Source organism: Magnolia sinica, chromosome 12 (genome assembly GCF_029962835.1).
Source record: "Magnolia sinica isolate HGM2019 chromosome 12, MsV1, whole genome shotgun sequence".
In the NCBI taxonomy this organism is placed as follows: Eukaryota; Viridiplantae; Streptophyta; class Magnoliopsida; order Magnoliales; family Magnoliaceae; genus Magnolia; species Magnolia sinica.
Window position 1 is genome coordinate 11,106,684 of NC_080584.1, and position 21,084 is coordinate 11,127,767.

General features: G+C 38.5%; 1 protein-coding gene and 1 long non-coding RNA gene across 2 annotated transcripts in view; one reads left to right on the forward strand and one right to left on the reverse strand.

Moving 5' to 3' along the window:
- Positions 1-21,084, forward strand: part of LOC131220912 (probable LRR receptor-like serine/threonine-protein kinase At1g56130) — a 132,217-nt gene that overhangs the window by 85,774 nt on the left and 25,359 nt on the right. Inside the window, exons 30-31 of the mRNA XM_058215848.1 lie at positions 165-283; positions 803-1,013. Coding sequence (XP_058071831.1) covers positions 165-283; positions 803-1,013 — 330 coding nt within the window. The remainder of the gene's footprint in view (positions 1-164; positions 284-802; positions 1,014-21,084) is intronic.
- Positions 8,326-9,841, reverse strand: LOC131220913 (uncharacterized). The gene is made up of 3 exons (XR_009158882.1): positions 9,502-9,841; positions 8,388-8,797; positions 8,326-8,356 (listed from the first exon to the last, which is right to left on the reverse strand). It is a non-coding gene; the product is annotated as an uncharacterized LOC131220913 (long non-coding RNA).

Below are 21,084 nucleotides of genomic sequence, written 5' to 3' on the forward strand. Positions count from 1 at the left end.
TTTCCTTAATTTTTTCTTGTGATTGCTAAAAAAGACATTCAAATCCAATGAACAATTAAAATAAATAAAACTTGGACCACCAAATGGTACAAATGTTTCTAAGCCCATGTATGGTATTGAACTGAACGTATAAATGCAACCTGCCATTTTACGTGTATCTGCAGAGTTTTTAAGAATGGGTCCCAGACCAATTACTTTCAGTTACAGAGAACTGAAGACCGCCACCAAAGACTTCAGTCCGGCAAATAAGCTGGGACAGGGAGGATTTGGGCCCGTTTTTAAGGTCAGTTTGCTTTTACTATATGTAAACTACAATGATCAGAAGATTTGAATGGTCCTTGGCCTTAGTATCGCGATTGCATGCATGTGGGGCCTAGCTGCGGATGAGGGAGACCCACTCCCTGATGGAACAATCCTAAGGCTTTGATTGGTAACCTACGAAAATACGGTATGGAAAAAACACAACTATTGTTCACATTCAATGGAACAAAAGCCAATGATCAAATGGTCGGGATCTTCTAATTTGAGAGATATTCGAGTCATCAACCATTTTTAATGCTGCACATGAAATCAATGGTCTGGATTACATCCAAACCATTCATTCCTTAGGTTGAGACCCATTTTCCTTTTTCATTTCTTTTCTTCTTCTTCTTCTTCTTCTTCTTCTTTCTTTCTTTCTTTCCGTTTTTTTTTTTTTTTTTTTTTTTTTTTTGCAAATTTTGTACATTTTTGTACTACTATACTACAATTCCCAAATTGAAAATGCTTTTAAGAAAACTAATAGATCTGATTTGCACTACAGGGAACATTACTCGATGGGCGGATAGTGGCTGTAAAGCAACTCTCGGTAACTTCTCGCCAAGGAAAGAGTCAGTTTCTAGCGGAGATTGCCGCTATATCTGCCGTCCAACATCGAAACCTGGTGAAATTGTATGGATGCTGCATCAAGGGAACTAATCGGCTCCTTGTTTATGAGTATCTAGAAAACAAGAGCCTGGATCAAGCACTCTTCGGTACGTTGCTGCCTTCTCTCTTCTCCATCAAACTATACTTGAAAACCAACACTAGCGTTGTTATATCCATATGATTTTTGGGTGCGTTTGGTTGCACTATTTGTTAGAATTTAAAAAATTACAGATGTTGAGCTCGCACCTTTCTAGAAAAAAAAAAAATCAACTAGAATTTTTAGAGTGCGGAAGAGTTTAAGAATTTTCAAAATCTAGATTTAATGTTATTTAGCCTAAGGATGCACATTTGATATTTGTCAAACTTTTTATAAGAAAAAATATAATTTGAAGAACTAAAATTACCGTAAGTTAATGAGTCAATTTGCTAATTGATGTAAAGTGGGTGGCAGACACTTTCGTGGCCAAGATGGACTAGAGAAGGCCCGATTGGAGGCGGAAGTGATCAGGACCCTCAAAACCTTAAAATAGGCGTATCCCGCAAATCAGAATGAGTTATTCGACATACCATATATGATTTTGGGTAGGAGAAGCTAATTTAGCCAACCAATTTGCCATACTGGATTGTGCACGCCAGATTTGCGAATTCCCTCAAATCGACGGTTGAAAGTCCTTTTTAATTTCGTTTTTACTATTTATAATAAGTTTTAGTTCGATCATAACTCTTGATCCTTTGAGCTTTAGGAGTCGTATGCAACATGAAAAGGGTTAGAAAAATTAGGAGAATTACATGGTTAGGCCAAATTGGACACTTACTATTTTTGGCCAAAAATCATGAAGTCTAGTAGAAATCATGACCGTCCATATATATAGTAAGTTTACTATTTATAGTAAGTCATGTTTTTAGGGAGTTTGAGTTGGATTTTAATTATGAAAATTCATCCTAAATTTATATCACTATTTAAAGGACTGTAAATTGGTTTTTTTTAATCTTTAATCAATTTATTTTTGAATTTATTAGAACTTATTTCTATTTTCTATTTTTCCTAGTGGATTCAAGGAATCTCTATGAGGAGTCTAGAGAAGCTCTATAGATTTAGAGTAATTATCCCCTAAGGAAGACAATGATTGACCTGATCATATTCATCCCTATGTCAATTAGTATTAAAGCAAGAACTCCCCTCTGGCTGATGACAAATAATGAAGAAATTGCCAAATTCCCGTGAATGTTGATCCAGGGGTTCTTTACCTTTTGGAAAGAAAAGAAGCTTTCTACTAGGAAAGTCAGTTGACCATGCAAGGGCTGCAGGTAAACCTCGACTGTCTTGCGGATATGCTAATTCCGTCCCGAGCCCAAGGCGATGCTTAGCTACCCATGGTTGTTGTACGACACAACCCTGATTTCCGTAGGGCACTTCCGGAGGTGAATCATAGGGCTACCCTAGATAAGTCGAGCTCCAGTGATGAGGACATTGATGGCGACTTTGCTCGACAACTAGTCCATGGAGGCGATCGACTACATCGTGCTAAAAGAGACTACAAAGGTAAGGACAAATTTTTATTTTAATGACTTATTGCATATAAAAGATTTTCTCGATTGGTTAGTCGAAGTAGAACGATATTTTGATTACATAAACATGTTGGAACATAAAATTGTTAAATTAGTAGCATTCAAATTAAAATTTGGTGCTTCTGCATTCTGGGAGCGATTACAACTCTCACATGTCTGATAGAACAAAGTGCCCATCCGATCATGGCCATGGATGGGACGCCTTCTTCGATAAGGATTCCTCCCTAATGATTATGAGCAAGTATTGTTCCAGGAATACTAAAATTACCAGTAGGAAAAACAAATCGTCACAGATTACACCGAAGAATTCCAGTGCTTGGCAATGCAGAATGACCTGTTGGAAACCGAATCACAGAATGTAGCATAATTTATAAGTGGTTTACGATCGAACATCCAGGACCGAATTCAAATGCATCCGGTCAGGACCGTATATGAAGCGGTCTAGATGGCAAGTAGGGCAGACAAACAACTTCCAAGAGTCCTTACTCAGCCTAATCATTTGACTCAACCCCCCATGACAGGTCCAACATGGGATTCAACTCTAGCATGACGACAGGAACTAGTAGGAGGACGTCTTCAACCTCCTAGAACCGTAAATAGTGATGCATGGAGTAGTCCATCTAGTCCTCAATGTGTGGCACCTACTACAGCGGGTATGAGTAAGATTTAAAATCCTTATAGTTGGTCAAGGTTGAACATTTCTTACAATCGTGGCCAACTGGGCCACTTATCAAACACCTGCACTTAATTCCTTGGAGCCTACTTGACCATTAACGAAGAGGACAGTAGAAGAAGACCTTGGATTTGATAAAGATGAACAATCCATTAAAGAATGAGTTGGTGAAGAAGAATGGTCGGCCGAGGATCATGGCAAATCCTTGGTCATGAGGAAATTATTGTACACTCCACGAAATGAGTTACATCCACAACAACATAATATATTCCGTATATGGTGTACCATTAATGGAAAGGTCTGTGATGTAATCATATACAGTGACAATAGAGAGAACATTGTCTCGAAAGTGATGATGGACAAGTTATAGCTACCTAATACAAAGCATCATTCCCCTTACTTGATTGGATGGATGAAAAAGTTAAACGAAACCAAGGTAATCAAACAATACATGGTCTCATTTTTAATTGGTAAAAATTATAAGGATCAAGTACTGTGTGACGTGGTCAACATGAAAGCATGCCATATGTTACTCGGTTGACCATAGCAGTCAGACTGTGATGTGATCCATCAAGAATGAGATAATGTTTACATCTTCGCCAAGGATGGCCGAAAGATGGTCCTTGCCCCTATGACACCAAAGAACCACCTCAAAGCTTATAAAGTAGAGGGGAGTTCTCTCTTGGCCATCAGGGATTTCCTGGAGAAATCTAAGGAAACTGACAATGTGTTCATTGTAATGGTAAAGGATGAGGAATCAGAACCCTTAAACATTCCCTAAGTTTAAGGTCGTTGATGAACAAATTCAAGCAAATCTGGCCTGAAGAATCACCCAATGGATTGCCCCCTATGTGGGATATCCGATATCTCATAGACTTCTTTCCTAGGATTTGTGGTGACGTCCATAGGCATTCATGTGAACGATAAAAAGGTGTGAACCATTAGGGAATGGCCAATCCCAAAGAACATTCATGAAGTTATGAGTTTCCATGAGTTGACAACCTTTTATCATTGATTCGTGTAGAATTTCAGCACTATAGTCACACCCATTATCGATTGCATGAAAAAGGGCTAATTTCATTTGACTGATGTGGCTGATAAGAGCTTTATTGAAATTAAGCATCGATTGTCCACAACAACGATCTTAGTTCTTCCTAGTTTAATAAGTTTTTTGAGGTTGATTGTGACACATCATATCTTTGAATTGGAGGAGTCTTATCACAGGAAGGCAAGTTAGTAGCCTTCTACAGTGAGTAGGTAAGTGAAGCGTAAAAGAAGTGGTCAACCTAGGAGCTTGAGTTATACGTAGTTATTCAAGCGCTGTGACATTGGAGGCATTATCCGATCTAGAGAGAGTTTATTCTCTACACTTACCATTAATGTAACATCCCGAGTTTTCGCAGCCCAAGTATATACTCGTGCTCGAGAATTTCATGTGTTAATAAAATAATAATTGGATGCTTTAAAATCGCATATTTTTTTATTTAGATCACATCTAGTCACCTTCATAAAGGTATACATTCACAAGAACAAAATCATCTATGCTTATTATTTCATCAAGATATAAAGTTCAGCTAATTGTCTAATGCCCTCTCAAATGGAAGGTTATTACATTATTTAAAGTGTGTAGTGGAAAATAAATAAAACTAAACATAAATCTATCTCCTCGTTTATTCAGAATATTTGTACATCACTTGCATCATCTGTATCATAGTGATAGTTATCCTTTAAGATTAACAATAATTCAAGATATTCATAAGAATAAAGTGAGGGTTCTGATACATCTCGTACTCCACCACTACAAGTGGTATCAGTATGCCCAACTAATATATATATATATATGAATGCATGCCTAGCAAAGTATGTGCGGTCTATCATACATAGTGATCATCATAATGTGGAATATAATTAATAAAAAACCCGGCTCGCCTCGCATTCTCACACTACGGAGATTGGCCAATGTGTCCAACTTTAACATGGATTTACATAAACATCTCAAGGCGACACGACAGGCGATTGAAAGATTTATGTAACACGATTTGTTCATGGACCGACTATTTGTGTCATCTAATCCTGAAAGGTGATGTAACACGCATGGTGGTTAAATTACATTGATTGTACACTACCTAACCCACGAGATTACATGCCGACCAAGAGAGCCACTACTCGAAAGGCAACATCCATGATAATGTATATGAACTACTATATATGAAGCTTATAACACATCACTTACATTAATAGAGAAATAAGTCGAACTATAAGGGTTTTAAAATTCCAAGATGCATGCTCAAGCCATAAAGGGAGGTAGCACAAGGCTGACCTAATAAAGGAGAAGAGTAGTAACAAGCTAACTCAATAAGAGGGAAGAGTAGCAAATAGGCTAACTCAACAAAAATAAGGAGAGACGAGTAAAAGGCTAACTCAATATAGAGTGGAAGCGGGTCGCTTTCAAAATTAGCAAAAGGCAAGGCTTGTATCTATCACCTCACATAAATTTATAAAAATCACACATAATTAAAATCATACCTTAACCATAATTCCCAAAAGGATAAATAATTGATAACAGTCCATCAATCAATTACATAAAAAATCACAGTAATATAAAAGTATGCTAAAACAAGATAAATCATATCAATTCAAATAAGTGTAAGCTTTAAAGGAATCCCTCACCTTAGCCTTATATTTAAACCATAGGTAGATATCGATGTAGGAAAGCTTGTATATGAATCACGACATCGCTTGAGCAAGAGGGAGACATCACATGTGTGAAGAAGGAAGATGATGATGGGCGTCTAGGCTTCCCTCTCTCTCTCTCTTCCTCCTTGAATGTTACGAAGTGGTGTGTGAGTGTACAAGGGACGCACACCCCTTTTATAAAGGAGTGGGCGTGTGAGAGGGGGTGTGTTTCACATCCTACTTGGATTGAGTTTCTCCAATTTGACCTTTACTGTCTATCTTTCTTTAAATCTAATTCGTTCAGTATGTCAGACTTTTTGAATAAAGTTGGGGTATATGATTTTCTTGGTGATTCAAAATTTAGATTAGCCCATCTTGAAAATTCTCCTAACGAGTGCCAAGACGAACTTGATCTTAATTAATGGTCCACACTTAATTATCAGGGCCCAATTTTGGGAGAAATGTGTAATCAAGATAGACAAACAGTTGGATAAAAGTTGGTGGTTGATCAATGGTGGAAAAGGCCTAAATCTAAAATTTCACCTTTTGCACCAAAATGAAGGATTTGGAGTCAAGGCGGTCAAGTTCATCAAGTTATCGGTATATAAGAGGATTTTATTGGCCGAATAACTAAAGAGAAGTCAATATTGTAAATGGCATGGTACTAAAACTCACACTACCAAAAATTGCTCTATTTTCTAAAATATGGTGCAAGAGAACATCGATAAGGGACTTCTCAAGTTTTTTAACAAGAAGGAGGCCATGGGGGTTGACCCCAACCCTTTCTCGAAGACCACAAACATCATTTTTGTTTTGGTTGAGATCAAAATGGTCTGGCCAATTTGAATAGTAGAAGACAATGGCTATTTAGGTCGACACCAAACAACCTTCATAACCTCAAATGATCGCCCCTCCTCATGTGATAACATCCAGATCATTCTGAGGGATAGGGTAGAACAAAGGACAAGGGGAAGGCTCCTCTAAAAGAGCCACCCAAGTGACCTATCATCTGTGAGTTGTGCTATAAGCATATTAAGGAAACTCCCAAGTGGCTGTCTCCTATAAGAAGACATCATCCACTAACATGACCGTCAAATCAATCAGTTCAGGACCTGCCGCCGACGTTTGACCAATTGTTGTATTTGTCCAACAATCATACATCTCACAATCAAGTTACGAACATGGAAAGATTAGCTGACGTTACTTAGCGCTGATACCCAAGAGGCAAGAGCCATGAGTAACCTAAGTATAGATTTCGAGAATTGCAATCCTAGGATCAATGAATGGCCACTCCCAGAAGGTATATCATTAATGATAATAGTCTTTGGATTCCACCCTGGCCAGCAAGGTTGAGGATGGTTAGGCCAATTGAGCCTTAGACCGAATGATGGACCATTGCGATCCATCGAAAATTTTCCCACGTTCTTCGAGGCCTAACTAGAACCCTTAAGTGCAAGCTCTAATAATAGAGAACCAAGGCCAAAGTGTTCACTATTGTAGAATGCGTGATTCATAAAAGGTCGTGGTCAATCAATAAAAAACTTGGACAACATGTTGAGGAAAAGGCGTCATACGAGGTGACTCCTTCCCTGAAGGAAGCACCTATGTAGGATGACCTTAGAGACAATTACTTTACCTCGAAGGAATATCGTGATATAGCCAACCAATCCTTCTAAGGATCACCCCACCCCGAGGACTTTTTGGATGTCACTGGGAGCTAGACTAAGGTGATGGACTCCAATGAAAGTGGTGGAAAAACCACAATTATATTTGAAAGCCTCTAACCACTTACACTCACTTGCAATATGGCTTTTGTCTTGCCCATGATATTCTAGGTTAAACTCGATCAACCAAACCAAATGGCTAGAAATGTGGAAGAAGTGGGCGAAACCTCTATACAGGCAGAGATAGTTTCCCCTACAGTCAACCAGAGTGTATGGAACTAGACCAACCATCATGATTGAAGAAGAAGAAGAGCGAAAAAAGTGACTTTAACAAAGACGTCCTACTTGATGACCAAGCACCTTAAGCTTTTTATATGATGGTATCAATATTATACCAATGTTGATGGTTCAAAAGCTTGAAACGATGGCACAAGACTTAATGCCGACCAAAGTCATGGTCTCCTAATTCACAGGGGGATTCACGAATACTAAGGGTGTCCTCCCTGTAGAATTGTTGGTTGGTAGTAGGAAGGTCATGGTGGCCTTCTTCATCATCAAGTGAATGACCAACAATAACACCCTTTTAGGGAGAGACTAGATCCACTCGAATTGGTGCATCCCTTCATCTCTATATCAGTTCCTAATCCTTTAGAATGAGAGGAAGGCCAAGATCATCTCCATAGACATGTAGGTTATTGTAGCCTTTTTTTACTTAGTAAAAATAACTTAGAAGGGAATAGGAGAAAACTAATTTTTGTTATAGTACTTCATATATGAAAATGAAATCCATACACATATTTATAGTACAAAAAAAAACTAAGGCACATGACTCTTCAACAAAGAGACATGAACCTTTTCAACTAAGGGACTTGTGACTCTTCAACAAAAGAGACTTGAACCTTTTCACAAAAGTGCAGTAATTCAACACTCCCCCTTAATGCACTTTTTGAATTACTCCCAACATCTCTCGAAGATGACAAAAACTTTCTTTAGGGAGTATCTTGGTGAATATGTCAGCCATTTGTTCATTCGTCTTGCAATACGTCAACTTGATCTCGCCACTCTCAATAACTTCGCGAATGAAGTAATGCTTGATAGCAATATGCTTCGTCTTGTTGTCAGATACTGGATTTTTTGCAATTGAAATTGTTGACATGTTGTCGCAATATATAGTAGTTCCTTCATTTTGCTTTTCGCCAATATCTTCAAGAATTCTTCGTAACCATATTGCTTGAGAAACTGCAAGAGATGCCGCCACATACTTTGCTTCTGCTGTAGATTGAGCAACGGTACTTTGTTTTTTTGACGCCTGACGCAGGGATGAATGTGATGAGGATAACTACTCTGAATCCACAGAGCTTCTCTGGACTCCCCACAGAGACTTCTCAAATCCACGAGGAAAGAAAGTAGAAAATAGAAATAAATTCTAATAAATTCGAAATTGATTAATTCTTAAAAATGAGTTCACAACCCTTTAAATAGGGGTACTAAGCAATGGGAAAGAAATCAGAATCAAACTACAACTAAAACTCCTAGAATCCGTGACTTACTATAAATAGTAAACTTACTATTTATAGACGGTCATGATGTCTACTAGTGCGCAAGGTTTTCGGCCAAAAATAGTAAGTGTCCTATTTGGCTTCACCAAACCGTTCTCCTAATTATTCTAAGCTCTTTTCACATTGGGTGCAACCCTTAAAGCCCGACAGATGAAGAGTTATAATCAGACTAAAACTTACTATTTATAGTAAAAACGAAATTAAAACAGGGAAACGACCGTCGATCCAGGGGTATTTCACAATTCTCAGTTGTATTACTCGGCGTAGTGGGGTTAGTTGGCTAAAGTAGCTTGTTCTACCCCAAAATCATATATTTTACGTCAGATAACTCATTCTGGATTGCAAGATACGCCCGATTTAAGGTCCGACGGTCCGGATCACTTCTGTTGTCGACCAGGCCTTTTCTGATCCATCTTGGCCATGTAACTATCTGAGACCCGCTCTACATCAACACCCAAGAAATTATCCCAGATCCAAGAGGGAAAGTGTATGCCGATGTGCTTTTCATATCATCTATGGATCCTGCCCAATCACTATCTGTATATCCTACCAATTTTGAGTTTGGAATAGAAGTATACATGATTCCATAATCCAATGATCCTTGGATGTATCGTAACACCCTTTTTGCAACTCCTAAGTGAGTTTGCTTTGGACAATTCATGAATCTCGAGAGTAAACTTGCAGCAAACATAATATCAGGCCTTGTAGTAGTGAGATACAAGAGGCTTTCAACGATACTTTTGTACAATGATTCATCCACCCTTTTTGAACCATCGTCTTTTATCAGCTTCTCGTTTACTACAAGAGGAGTAGTACTGGGTTGCATCCTTCCATGCTGAATTTTGTAAGAATAGATTCAGCATATCTTTTTTGAGAAATGAAGATTCCATTTTTGTCTTAAGAAACTTCTATTCCCAAAAAATAATGCATCATGCCAAGATCATTCATCTCATATGTCTTCATCATATTGAGTTTAAACTGATGAAGCATACTATGATCATTTCCCATGAGTATCAAATCGTCAACATACAATGATACGATGAAAATATATGTACCTTCAATTTTGACATATAAGGTAGGCTCACACTTACTCCGATGAAACTGATTCTTGGCAAAATAACCATCTATTTGGCTATACCAAGCACGCAACGCTTGCTTTAGTCCATACAACGCTTTCTTCAACTAATAGACTCTATCTTCTTTGCCCTCCACCACAAATCCTTGTGGTTGATCAACATAAATTTCTTCATCGAGGACACCATTCAAGAAGGCTGATTTGACATCAAGCTGAAAAATGGACCACTTCCTTTGAGCTGCAAGTGCAATGAGGGTTCGTATAGTCTCCAATCGAGCAACTGGTGCAAAGGTTTCATTATAATCGATGCCTAGTTGTTATGTAAAACCTTTTGCAATGATCCTTGCCTTATATTTTTGGATTGAGTCATCTGAATTGAGTTTAGACTTGTACACCCATTTTACTCCAACAATATCTTTGCCGCTTGGACAATCAACTAACTCCCAAGTAGAGTTCTTCTCGATCATGCAAACTTCCTCTTCCATAGCTTTCACCCAATTGTCTTCTCGAGCTGCAACTTCAAAGCTTTCCGGTTCTACAACCGAAAAATTGTGACGCTCGTAGATGTCTCTCAGACTCTTCATTTTTCTCGGGGGCGATTCAGATGAAATACTAGAACTTGTTGATGGAGAACTTGATGATGCGGATGGAGTAGCTTCTGGTGAAGAGAATGGAGTTGTGGGTCCATAATCTTCTTCATCATTTTTTGCTTCGGTTTCTTCTTCCACATCTTAAGTGCTTTTCGGTTCATCTTCTTGTATAAGAACAGCTTGTTCTTGTATATTTTTCTTTTTCCAATCCCATCTTGTATTTTCACTGAACAAAACATCTCGACTAATCATTAGCTTCCCCGTCTCAAGGTTATATACTTGATTATCTTTCGATAAAGTACTATGACCAATGAAAATACAAATTTCAGATTTTTCATCAAGTTTTTCACGCTTTTGAGATGGAATATGAACATAACAAATGCAACCGAAAATTTTGAGATGTTTTACAAAAGGCTTGTGACCTGACCATGCTTCAATCAGTGTTTTGCCATCCACAACTTTTGTAGGACTCCAATTAAGCAAGTTAACAGCTGTAGACACAACTTCAGCCCAAAAAGTATTTGGGATGCCTTTCTCCTTCAACATAGAACGAGCCATTTCGACAATTGTTCTATTCTTTCGTTATGCAACGCCATTTTGCTGAGGTGTATAAGCAATAATCAGTTACCTCTCGATTCCTTCTTCTTCACAATATTTCTCAAATTCCTTAGAGACATACTCGCCGCCACGATTACTTCTCAGCATCTTGATTTTGAGACCACTTTGTCTCTCAACTTGTGATTTAAATCCCTTGAAGATCGAAAAAGTTTCTGACTTTTGCTTTATGAAGTACACCCACATCATTCTTGTATAATCATCAACAAAGATGATAAAATATAAGCTTTCACTAAGTGATGGAGTTTGCATTTTTTCCACAAATATCAGTATGGATCAACTCCAAGGGTGACTTTGCTCTCCACGTGCTTCTTAAGAAAGGTGCACGATGATGCTTTCCCAATGCACAGCCCAAGCAAATGTAATTTTTAATTTTGATAGACGGTAAACCATCTACCAGATTCTTCTGATCCATCAACTTCAATCCATGAAAGCTCAAATGCCTCAGTCTTTTATGCCAAAGCCAAGATTCATCAAGTACGTCTCGACTTTCTGTGCACAATCGATCGAATATCGCAACTTAATAGGAAAATTATGATTTTTCTCCATATTCACCTTAGCAATCACTTGATTTGTGCCATTCTTGTCATAGATAATGCAAGAATCATTTTTGAAGAATATAAAGTGCCCATTTTGAACAAGTTGCCCAACACTTAGCAAGTTTTGATCTAAGTCAGGAACAAGTAAAACATCTTTTATATACTTGACCCCTTTCTTGGTTTCAATGGCAATTGTCCCCTTTCCATTTTCTTCCACAATAACACCATTTCCCATACGGACTTGAGATCTGACGGATGAGTCGATATTTGTGAATATTCGATCATCACCTGTCATATGATTGCTGCATCCACTGTCCAAGTACCATATGTCTTCAGTTTGAGTAAGTGAGAATTGACATGCAAAAAACATGTTTTCTTCAACTTTTTCTTCTGAAAAGTTTGCAGCATGTTGATTGTTCTTGAAACGACAATCCTTCTTTACGTATCCAAACTTTTTACAGTTAAAACACTGAGGTTTGCCTCGATTCCAATACTCACTTTCAATATGGCCAAACTTTTTGCAAAAATCGTAGGTATGATTTGAATTTTTACCTTTGTTTTGATTTTTCCATTTCCCTTACATCGATTTTCCACCTTTCTTGTAATTGCCTTGATTTTTTCCGGGACCAGCTTGTGTCTTCTCGGAAGAACTTTGTGAACCAATTGAAAGTTTTGTTTGAAACACACTTTCAACTGATTTTTCTTCACGCCTCAACAATCTTTGTTCATGTGATTCTAAAGAGCCCATCAACTCAACCAATGATAAGGTTAAAAGGTCCTTAGATTCTTCTATTGCGGCAACAACAGCATCATATTTTGCAGAGAGGCTTATTAAAAGCTTTTGAACCACCTTTTCATCAGAAATAGAATCTCCATAGATCCTAATCTGATTCACTACTTCAATCACTCGTGAAAGATAATCTTTCATCTTTTCCAAGTCTTTCATTTTTAGATTTTCATACTCCCTCCACAGAGTTTGTAACTTGATGGCAATCAATTTAGACGTACCTTTGAACTCCTATTGTAAAGTGCCCCAAGCTTACTTTAAAGTTTGAGATGGAATGATTCTAGAGAAGATAGAATCAGAGACACTTTGTTGAATGAAGAAGAGGGCCTTCGCATCTTTCTTCTTATTCTCCTTCAGTTGTTCTTGTTGTATGGCTGAGAGAGATGTGAGATCGGTTGTAGTTGGATAACCGGTTTCAACAATCTCCCATAGCCCTTGAGATTGGAACAAGGTCTTCATTTTGATGCTCCAATGATCAAAGTTCTCCCCTCCAAAAATGGGAATTGCGGGATGAATCATTGTACCATTCATTGCCGTCGATTCTACTTCTTTAGAACTTTCTAATACCCTGTCAAGACCCAAAACATGGCTCTGATACGACTTTGTAGGCTATTGTAGCCTTTTTACTTAGTAAAAATAACTTAGAAGGGAATAGGAGAAAACTAATTTTTTTTGTAGTACTTCTTCATATATGAAAATGAAATCCATACACATATTTATAGTATATAAAAATAGAAATAAAAAAAAAAAAAAACTAAGGGACATGACTCTTCAACAAAGAGACATGAACCTTTTCAACTAAGGGATATGTGACTCTTCAACAAAGAGACATGAACCTTTTCAACTAAGGGACATGTGACTCTTCAACAAAGAGACATGAACCTTTTCACAAAAGTGCATTAATTCAACAAGACAATCAAACATTTTTAGCCAAATCAAACATCACCAAGACCAACCTCTACAAAGGGGAGATCATCCCATTACACTTATCAGTTGCAATAAATACAACTGACCAACATGAGTCATTGCTACCATTGATCCTTTGTGAGATCTTGATACATTGATTAGCATCGTAGACTCAACGGAATTTAAGTCAGAGCTAGATGCCTTCATCAGCAACATCTCGATGCTAATGCAAGATCTGCCAAACAATCTTGCCTTGAATATGGCTAATGAGTGGCATAGTCTGCCGATAAGTACAATGATAGATAATTGGTTGACCAAGCCAACAATTACGATGATAAAAGAACCCTCAAGTACTGAATGAAATAACCCACTGAGTTCCTTATTGAGGACGTTACCTTATGCATTATGGAATCTAGATAGATAAAGAGGTTAAAATTACTACCATTCTTTGTAACCTCGAAGATTATCTTGGGGACATCAGTGAATACAATGGGTGACACGTCAACATTATAAAGTGCCTCCTCTAGAATGATGAAACAGTAAAGGATGGCATGGCGTTCCTTAAATTAGAGCCTGCACCTACCAATCCAAATGATGCTAAGGCCGATGTTTAGGATTCCCTCATGAAGGTGAATCTGGGAACATAAGAGAAACAACGACCGACTTTTATTTGTGCAGAGCTCAACTCTCAAGCTTAGATGGAAATGATTGCACTCCTAAAAGAATATTTTGACTACTTTGGCGGGGATTATTATGAGATGTCTAGCTTTGATAGGGATCATGTTAAGGAACCTCTTCCCATCAAAGAGGGGTTTAAGCCGTTTTAGCATCCTACAAGGAGGATGAACCCAGTAGTCACTTTGAGAGTCAAAGAAGTTAAACTTCTACTGAAGGCTAGATTTATTCAACCACTCAGATATGTTAACTGGATTTCTAACATCATTCTAGTCATTAAAAGAAGAAGAAGAAGAAGAAGAAGAAAAAAAAAAGATGAGAGTTTGCGCAAACTTCAGAAACCTCAATCTAGCAACCCCAAAGGATGAGTACCCAATACTTATTTTAGATCATCTTCTCAACAGGTCTACCGACACAAGATTATGTTGTTCATGGATGACCACTTCGGTTATAAACAGATCTATATTGATGAAGAAGACCTATATAAGGAGGCTTTTCAATGCCCAAGAGCAATTAGAGCATATTGTTGGGTCGTAGTACCTTTTTGATTGAAGAACGCCGGAGTCACCTACTAAAGGGCCATGAATGTCATTTTTTTATATGTTGGCAAGTTCACAGAGGTGTATATCAATGATGTAGTGGTAAAATCGATCTACCTAGGAGACCATTTTATATGCTTGAGTCATTTGCTTCTTTATATATATATATATATATATATATATATATATAGCGAGAGAGAGAGAGAAAGTGGACTCATGCCACAATTTCATTAATCATAAAATATACAGCTCCTCAGGTGGGCCCCGACAAAAGGGCGAGGCCACACCTATCATGTAGCTAAAAGGCCTAGAAAGACAGAGAAAAGCCTAAACTAAATTCTTAAGATATCTCCCTAATGGCTCCTAAACCAATTTTGTCCAGCCTGATTAAACTTCTAATATCAGCAGGGAGATGTAATAATGAGTTAAAGGAGGAGAACCTTTGAGAGCTACTCCCAAGATGAGCCAGAGCATCCGCTGGGCCATTCATCTCCCGCAGGATGTGACGAAAGGAGAAGGTCCCACATGACATGAGAGTATGAATTCTCTTTAGCCATTGGATCCATGCCCAGTTTGCGTTGGTTTTCCCCCCAATCAGATCTATAACAAATCGAGAATCCAATTCCACTTCAACCTTAGAGAAGCCAAGGGTAAGACAAGAAAAGAGCCCATTCCACACTGCACGAAGCTCCGCCCTATTACTAGACCCATCACCATAACCCATAGAGAAAGTGAAAAGAAAGTTGCCTTCAGAATTCCTGCAAATCCCTCCACCACCCGAAGGACCGGATTACCACGCGCCGACCCGTCCAAGTTAAGCTTGACCTAACCCTCTTTCGGTTTCCCCCTAACGACTTCGAATCTAGGCCTGTGAGTGGCCCCGGGCGCACCAAGGCAAAGGAAATCCAACCACCAATTCACTCGGGCTATAATGCCTAGACTAGAGGCCATCTTACACTGAGTCATTTGCTTTAGTGCATGAGAAGACACAAGCTCAAGATCAATCCATTCAAATGTGCCTTTAGAGTGTTTGTTGGAAAATTCCTAGGTTTAATCGTTCATTAGCGAGGTATAGAAGTCAACCAAAATAAGGTACGTGTTATTTTAAAAACCCAACCACCAAGAAACTAAAAAAAAAGAAAGAAATGTAGAGGTTTAATAGCCATATTGATTTTCTATGACAATTTATCTTAAATTAGGCCTATAAGATCAATGCTTTCTCTCCGTTAATCATGTTGAAGGATGGAGAAAATTTTGAGTGGTAAGAGGAGTATTAAGCTAGTTTTAACAAAATAAAAGAGTATCTTACGAAGCCAATAGTGTTGATTCCTCTACGAAAAGATTAACTATTAAGACTCTAGATTGTAGCCATTGAAAAAATTGGTCGATGCAGTATTAGTGTAAGAGAATGACTATTCAAAAGAGAGGGCAATATTCTACTATCTTTCCCAAATCCTACATGATCCTATTGTCGATTTGTTTCCTACGGTCACAAGCATTCAATCGAATTGAATCAATTAAAACTCCAACACTCTGGAGGTGGTACATAATAGGAGAGGCCTAGAGGTTTTTGGTTGTGGCCCTCCCGAAAGACTATTAAATTTCTTGGTCTAAATGGAAGGTTGTGGTAGGAGTCCACTTTCATTATAAAAAAAAAAAAAACTCCAACACACTCGACATAATCTTAATCACACATGTTTAACCAAATATGGGTCATTTGTTACACGCATGGCCACGCGTTCGAATTGAACAAAAAAAATTTGTGTACCCAAATTGATCTAGTCCCACAAATGTCAATGTCATGACCTAAACTTCAAAGACCAAGTGCACATCCCAATCCCACATTTTGTGGCATGACTCATATACCGAGTGTACTTAAACCACGAACATGTATATAATCATGAGCAACAATCACATATACCTGATGTCAAAGCTAAGTTTCGTTCATTATTGTTCATCTATGAGCTATTTATTGACCCACCCATTTAAGATCTTATTCATATGTAAGCAAAATGATAATCGATCTAGTGCAGTAAGTTCTTATTCAATAAGATAGGGCCACTTGTCCAGTGGATCGTTCACTAGCTGAACCGCATTGACAATCTCTTATACCAATGGTTCAACTTCAATTACATATATTTTGTTTTTCATCAATAAAAGGATGAGATGGCCATGACTAGTGAAAGTTCTCATCATGGTTCGTTCACATTAAAATTAAAGATTTAAAAAAAAAAAGAAACATACACCACATTTAATAGGTATTAATCTTATTAAATGCATGACTTGCATGTCTGCATTATGTAGAGGATGTATCTACCTACATGAGTTGGAAATTCATCAACCCCCATCTACACATTAGGGCAGGCTTCCACCACACAGGTATGCATGGGTAAAACCCATATCTGGAAGTGTTTTTCAGGACAAACAATTCTTCTAGGTAGGTCCCCTAAGATCAATTATGAAGTGCTATGAATGCATGATGTTTAAGTTTCACTTTTCATTTGTAGATTTGCAATCTACAACAGTTTATGCATATATATATATATATGTATGACAGTTAGTCCATAGTTTTTAGGCATCTATACATGTGAAAAAACATTAACATAAATAGGTAGCGTAATAATTTATTTATTTATTTTATCAAAATAGAAATATTAAGTTATACATCGAATAAACAACATCTTGATTCAAATGGAAGGGAGACAAGTTGGGATCCCTAACTTGAGGATTTAGTGAGGTTGACTATTTTAGAATAATTGAAATAGAAAGATTTTGGAATTCCTAAAATACAATGTGCAACAATAATCATTCTCCTAATAAATTAATATTATTTCATATGGTGGGGCCTACCTTTGATTGATCGAGATCATGATTGGAGTCTACAACATTATCAAATTAGATCAATTTACATCCAACCCTTGACACCAAGTTTATAATCATCACTATCTCATGTGGAATTCACTTGATCAATCAAAGTGATCTTTATTGGGATTTGTGCCTCGGAATCACACAAATTTGAATCTAGGATATCAATCCAATGGCACCAAGCAAACACAAGAGAACACACAGATTTAATGTGGAAAAGCCTTTCAGGAAAAAACGATGGCACAAAGTGATAGAAATCTACTATGAAAGCATAAATTATAAAGAGAAAGGACTTACCTGATTTGAACAACTTCGAATCTCGCCTTTGCTACACCCTTTGAAACCCTAGAACCCCTTCTAGAAACCATTAAAATACCTTTAAAAAGCCTTAGCATCTCCTAGAATGGCCCTAGGGACTCCTATTTATAGTTTAGGAAACTCAACTTACGCACCTCTCTGAAACCGCCTTAAATTTACGAGTCCGTACAGAATCCGCGCATCGTCTATGTAAACCTTGACTGGTTGAGCCTGGGCTTCGACTGGTCGAAGGACCCCTTTGACTGGTCGAGCCTATCCCTCGACTGGTTGAAGACCTCAGGAATTTCAGAAACATTGCTGTTGGACTTCGAGTTGAACTTGCTTTGACCAGTTGAAGGGACCTTCGACTAGTCGAGCTAGTCCCTCGACTGGTCGAGCATCTCGGTGAACCAAGATTTAAGACATCTATTTTACAATAATCTCCACTATGTCTTCAATCTTTAACCGTGTAGCTTCTTGACCTCTTCTCTTATCGTTGCATCACATCATAGCTTCTCGTACACACTCCGTCATCCTTTTATATCATCGCCAAGCCTAGAGAAGTTGCACAGAACTTGAACTTCTCCACAGGAATAACCTTGGTGATCATGTCTTTCGGATTCATGCTGGTGTGAATCTTCTATAGAGTTATGCCTCCTTCCTCAAGCACCTGTCGGATAACATAGACATCTAACTAATTGCTCGACATGCTAGTACAAATGAGTAACCCGAAGTCGACTTCCTAAAATTCACACCACCTGCGTAATCCAAATGCACATATCCAACCAACTTTGTCCCTATCTTCCCAAAAGTAAAGACGCAGTCCTTCGTACCACGAATGTATCGAAGTAACCATCTCACCACCACCCATTGTTGCTAGCTGGGGTATTTACTCACAACACCGATTGCCTGTGAAATAATTGGTCTAATACAAGCCATGGCATGCACTGCCAACCGCATTCGAATAAGGCTCATGAGACATATCCTACTTTTTCTCATCGGTTTTGGGACATATCGTGAGAAAAACTTGAGGAGAGACGCGTAGGAAATGCTCACCGGCTTTTCCTGGTCCATCATATACTTGATCAATACCTACCCAAGGTATTCTACCTGTGATTATGAAAACCTACTCATCTTCCAGTCTCTATGAATATCACCGCCGAGAACCTTCTTTGCAGTCGCCTGATCCTTCATCTTGAATGTCCCACTTAACCGAGTCTTTAGTATATTGATTTCAGACAAGTCATGATTAGTGATCTACATGTTATCAACATACAATTCCTGACTCACCATGAAAGAATCAAATTTATACCACTGCCTAGGCGACAAGTCATACCACGACCTCTTACAAACCCTTTTCTTAGCCCATTTAAACTTTGAACCACTTTGGTTGCTTCATGTAGATCTACTCTTCCAATTTCCCGTACAGAAGTGTAGAACCACATCCATCCTTCCAGCTTGAGATCGCATTGGCTAACCAGCACAAATTGCGAATCTAATAGAAACCTGCTATATCGTCAGCGCGAATATCTTTGAGATACCGATCCCTTCTATTTGAGCATAACTCTTTGCTACCAACTGATGTTTTATTTAAACCAACACGATTTAAATGATATTTAAACTCGCAAGTATACGAATCAGATGCAGATACGGTACGTATTACGAGATCGTTCCCACGAGGACTGGTCGTCACAATTCAAATCTACGATTCTCCTTAACTAATCCAACAAATAATGGAATGAATTACTAAGCACAATTTTATGGAAAAAAAATAATAAATTAAGAACAGGGAAGAAAATTCAATCAGAGAGAAGACACTAGGACTTTCGAATCCACCCCTAATTATCCTAACCCTTGTCATGAATGACATATCCCATGTCCTTTGGTCGGGCACATGGAATGTACATTCATTAAGGCACCCTGTTTCTTCCTCTATAGGAAACTTGTTCTTGATCAGACACAAGCACCTATAATAAGCATCCAAACAACATCCATATATATACTTTAATCAAATTCATAGATGGAGAAGTATAGAATTTAAACCCATAAAGCCCACTTAGAGAAAGAAACAAATTAATTGAAATTCAAAGTAAATCAACCAACACAAGAGCTGATCAAATTAAGGGCTTCATCTCAGCCCTAGCTGAGAGATTAGTGACCCATAAAATCCATAAAAAATATTAAATAAAATTCATAAAAAAATATCAAACCAAACAATCTCTCTCTCTCTTCTTTCTTCTCTTTCTTCTCTTTCTTCTCTCCCTTGCTCCAGATCTGGAATCCCCTGGTTTTGAATGACTTTCCCACGTCCAAAACTCCCCTTTTATAGCTGCTGGATGGCTGAGGTCGGTGGCAGAGTCGTAGAAGGACTCGAAGTGCAATTTTTCGCAGCCGTGATCAGTGGGCCCCACTGAGGTATTTTCTGGAAAATCCACCCCATCCATTGGATTCAGGACGAAATTTCAGTCAAGAATGGGTGGTTTTGAATGTCCATTGACACGGCCCAGAGAAGAAAATACAAAAAGATCAGTTTTGAACGTCGCCGGGTAGCCCTTTTGTGGCTTCTGTATCACGCACGTGTGCATGCATGAGAGAAGAATATCAGCATGGTTTTGAAGCTCTCGAACCACTCTACAAGATGGACGGCTCGGATCGGCTGTACGGGTGACGTACGGGGCCCACAATCCTTCGCAAAAACAGCCAGCGGTCGTCCGTTACGCGGACGCGAAACCAACTTCCGTGGTAATGGTGGGACCCATTTTGATAATTATTTCAATAATCCACTCCGTCCATTGCATGGGGGATGAAAAAACGGCTAGGAATGCCCAATTTCGAGTTAGAGTTGCTGTGGCCCACGGAGTTTTGAACTCACCGTCCGTTTTGCGTTTTTCAGCGGTCAACGTCCGTACACATGCATGGAACCAAACGGACATCTAGGCGATGGTTATAACTGCCCCAGGAAGCGGATGAATGGTTTGGATTGTCCATTTGGACACTAGGTGGGCCCCATAACCGACGACCGCGGTCGGCTTGCGGAGACGCTGGAAACAGCAACTGCCGTATTTAAAAAAGAAAGTCGGGTCAGCGGTGCTGACCGACTTAAGTCCGTTCGGTGCTCAGGCAGTGCACATGTGCACTGTGTACACATG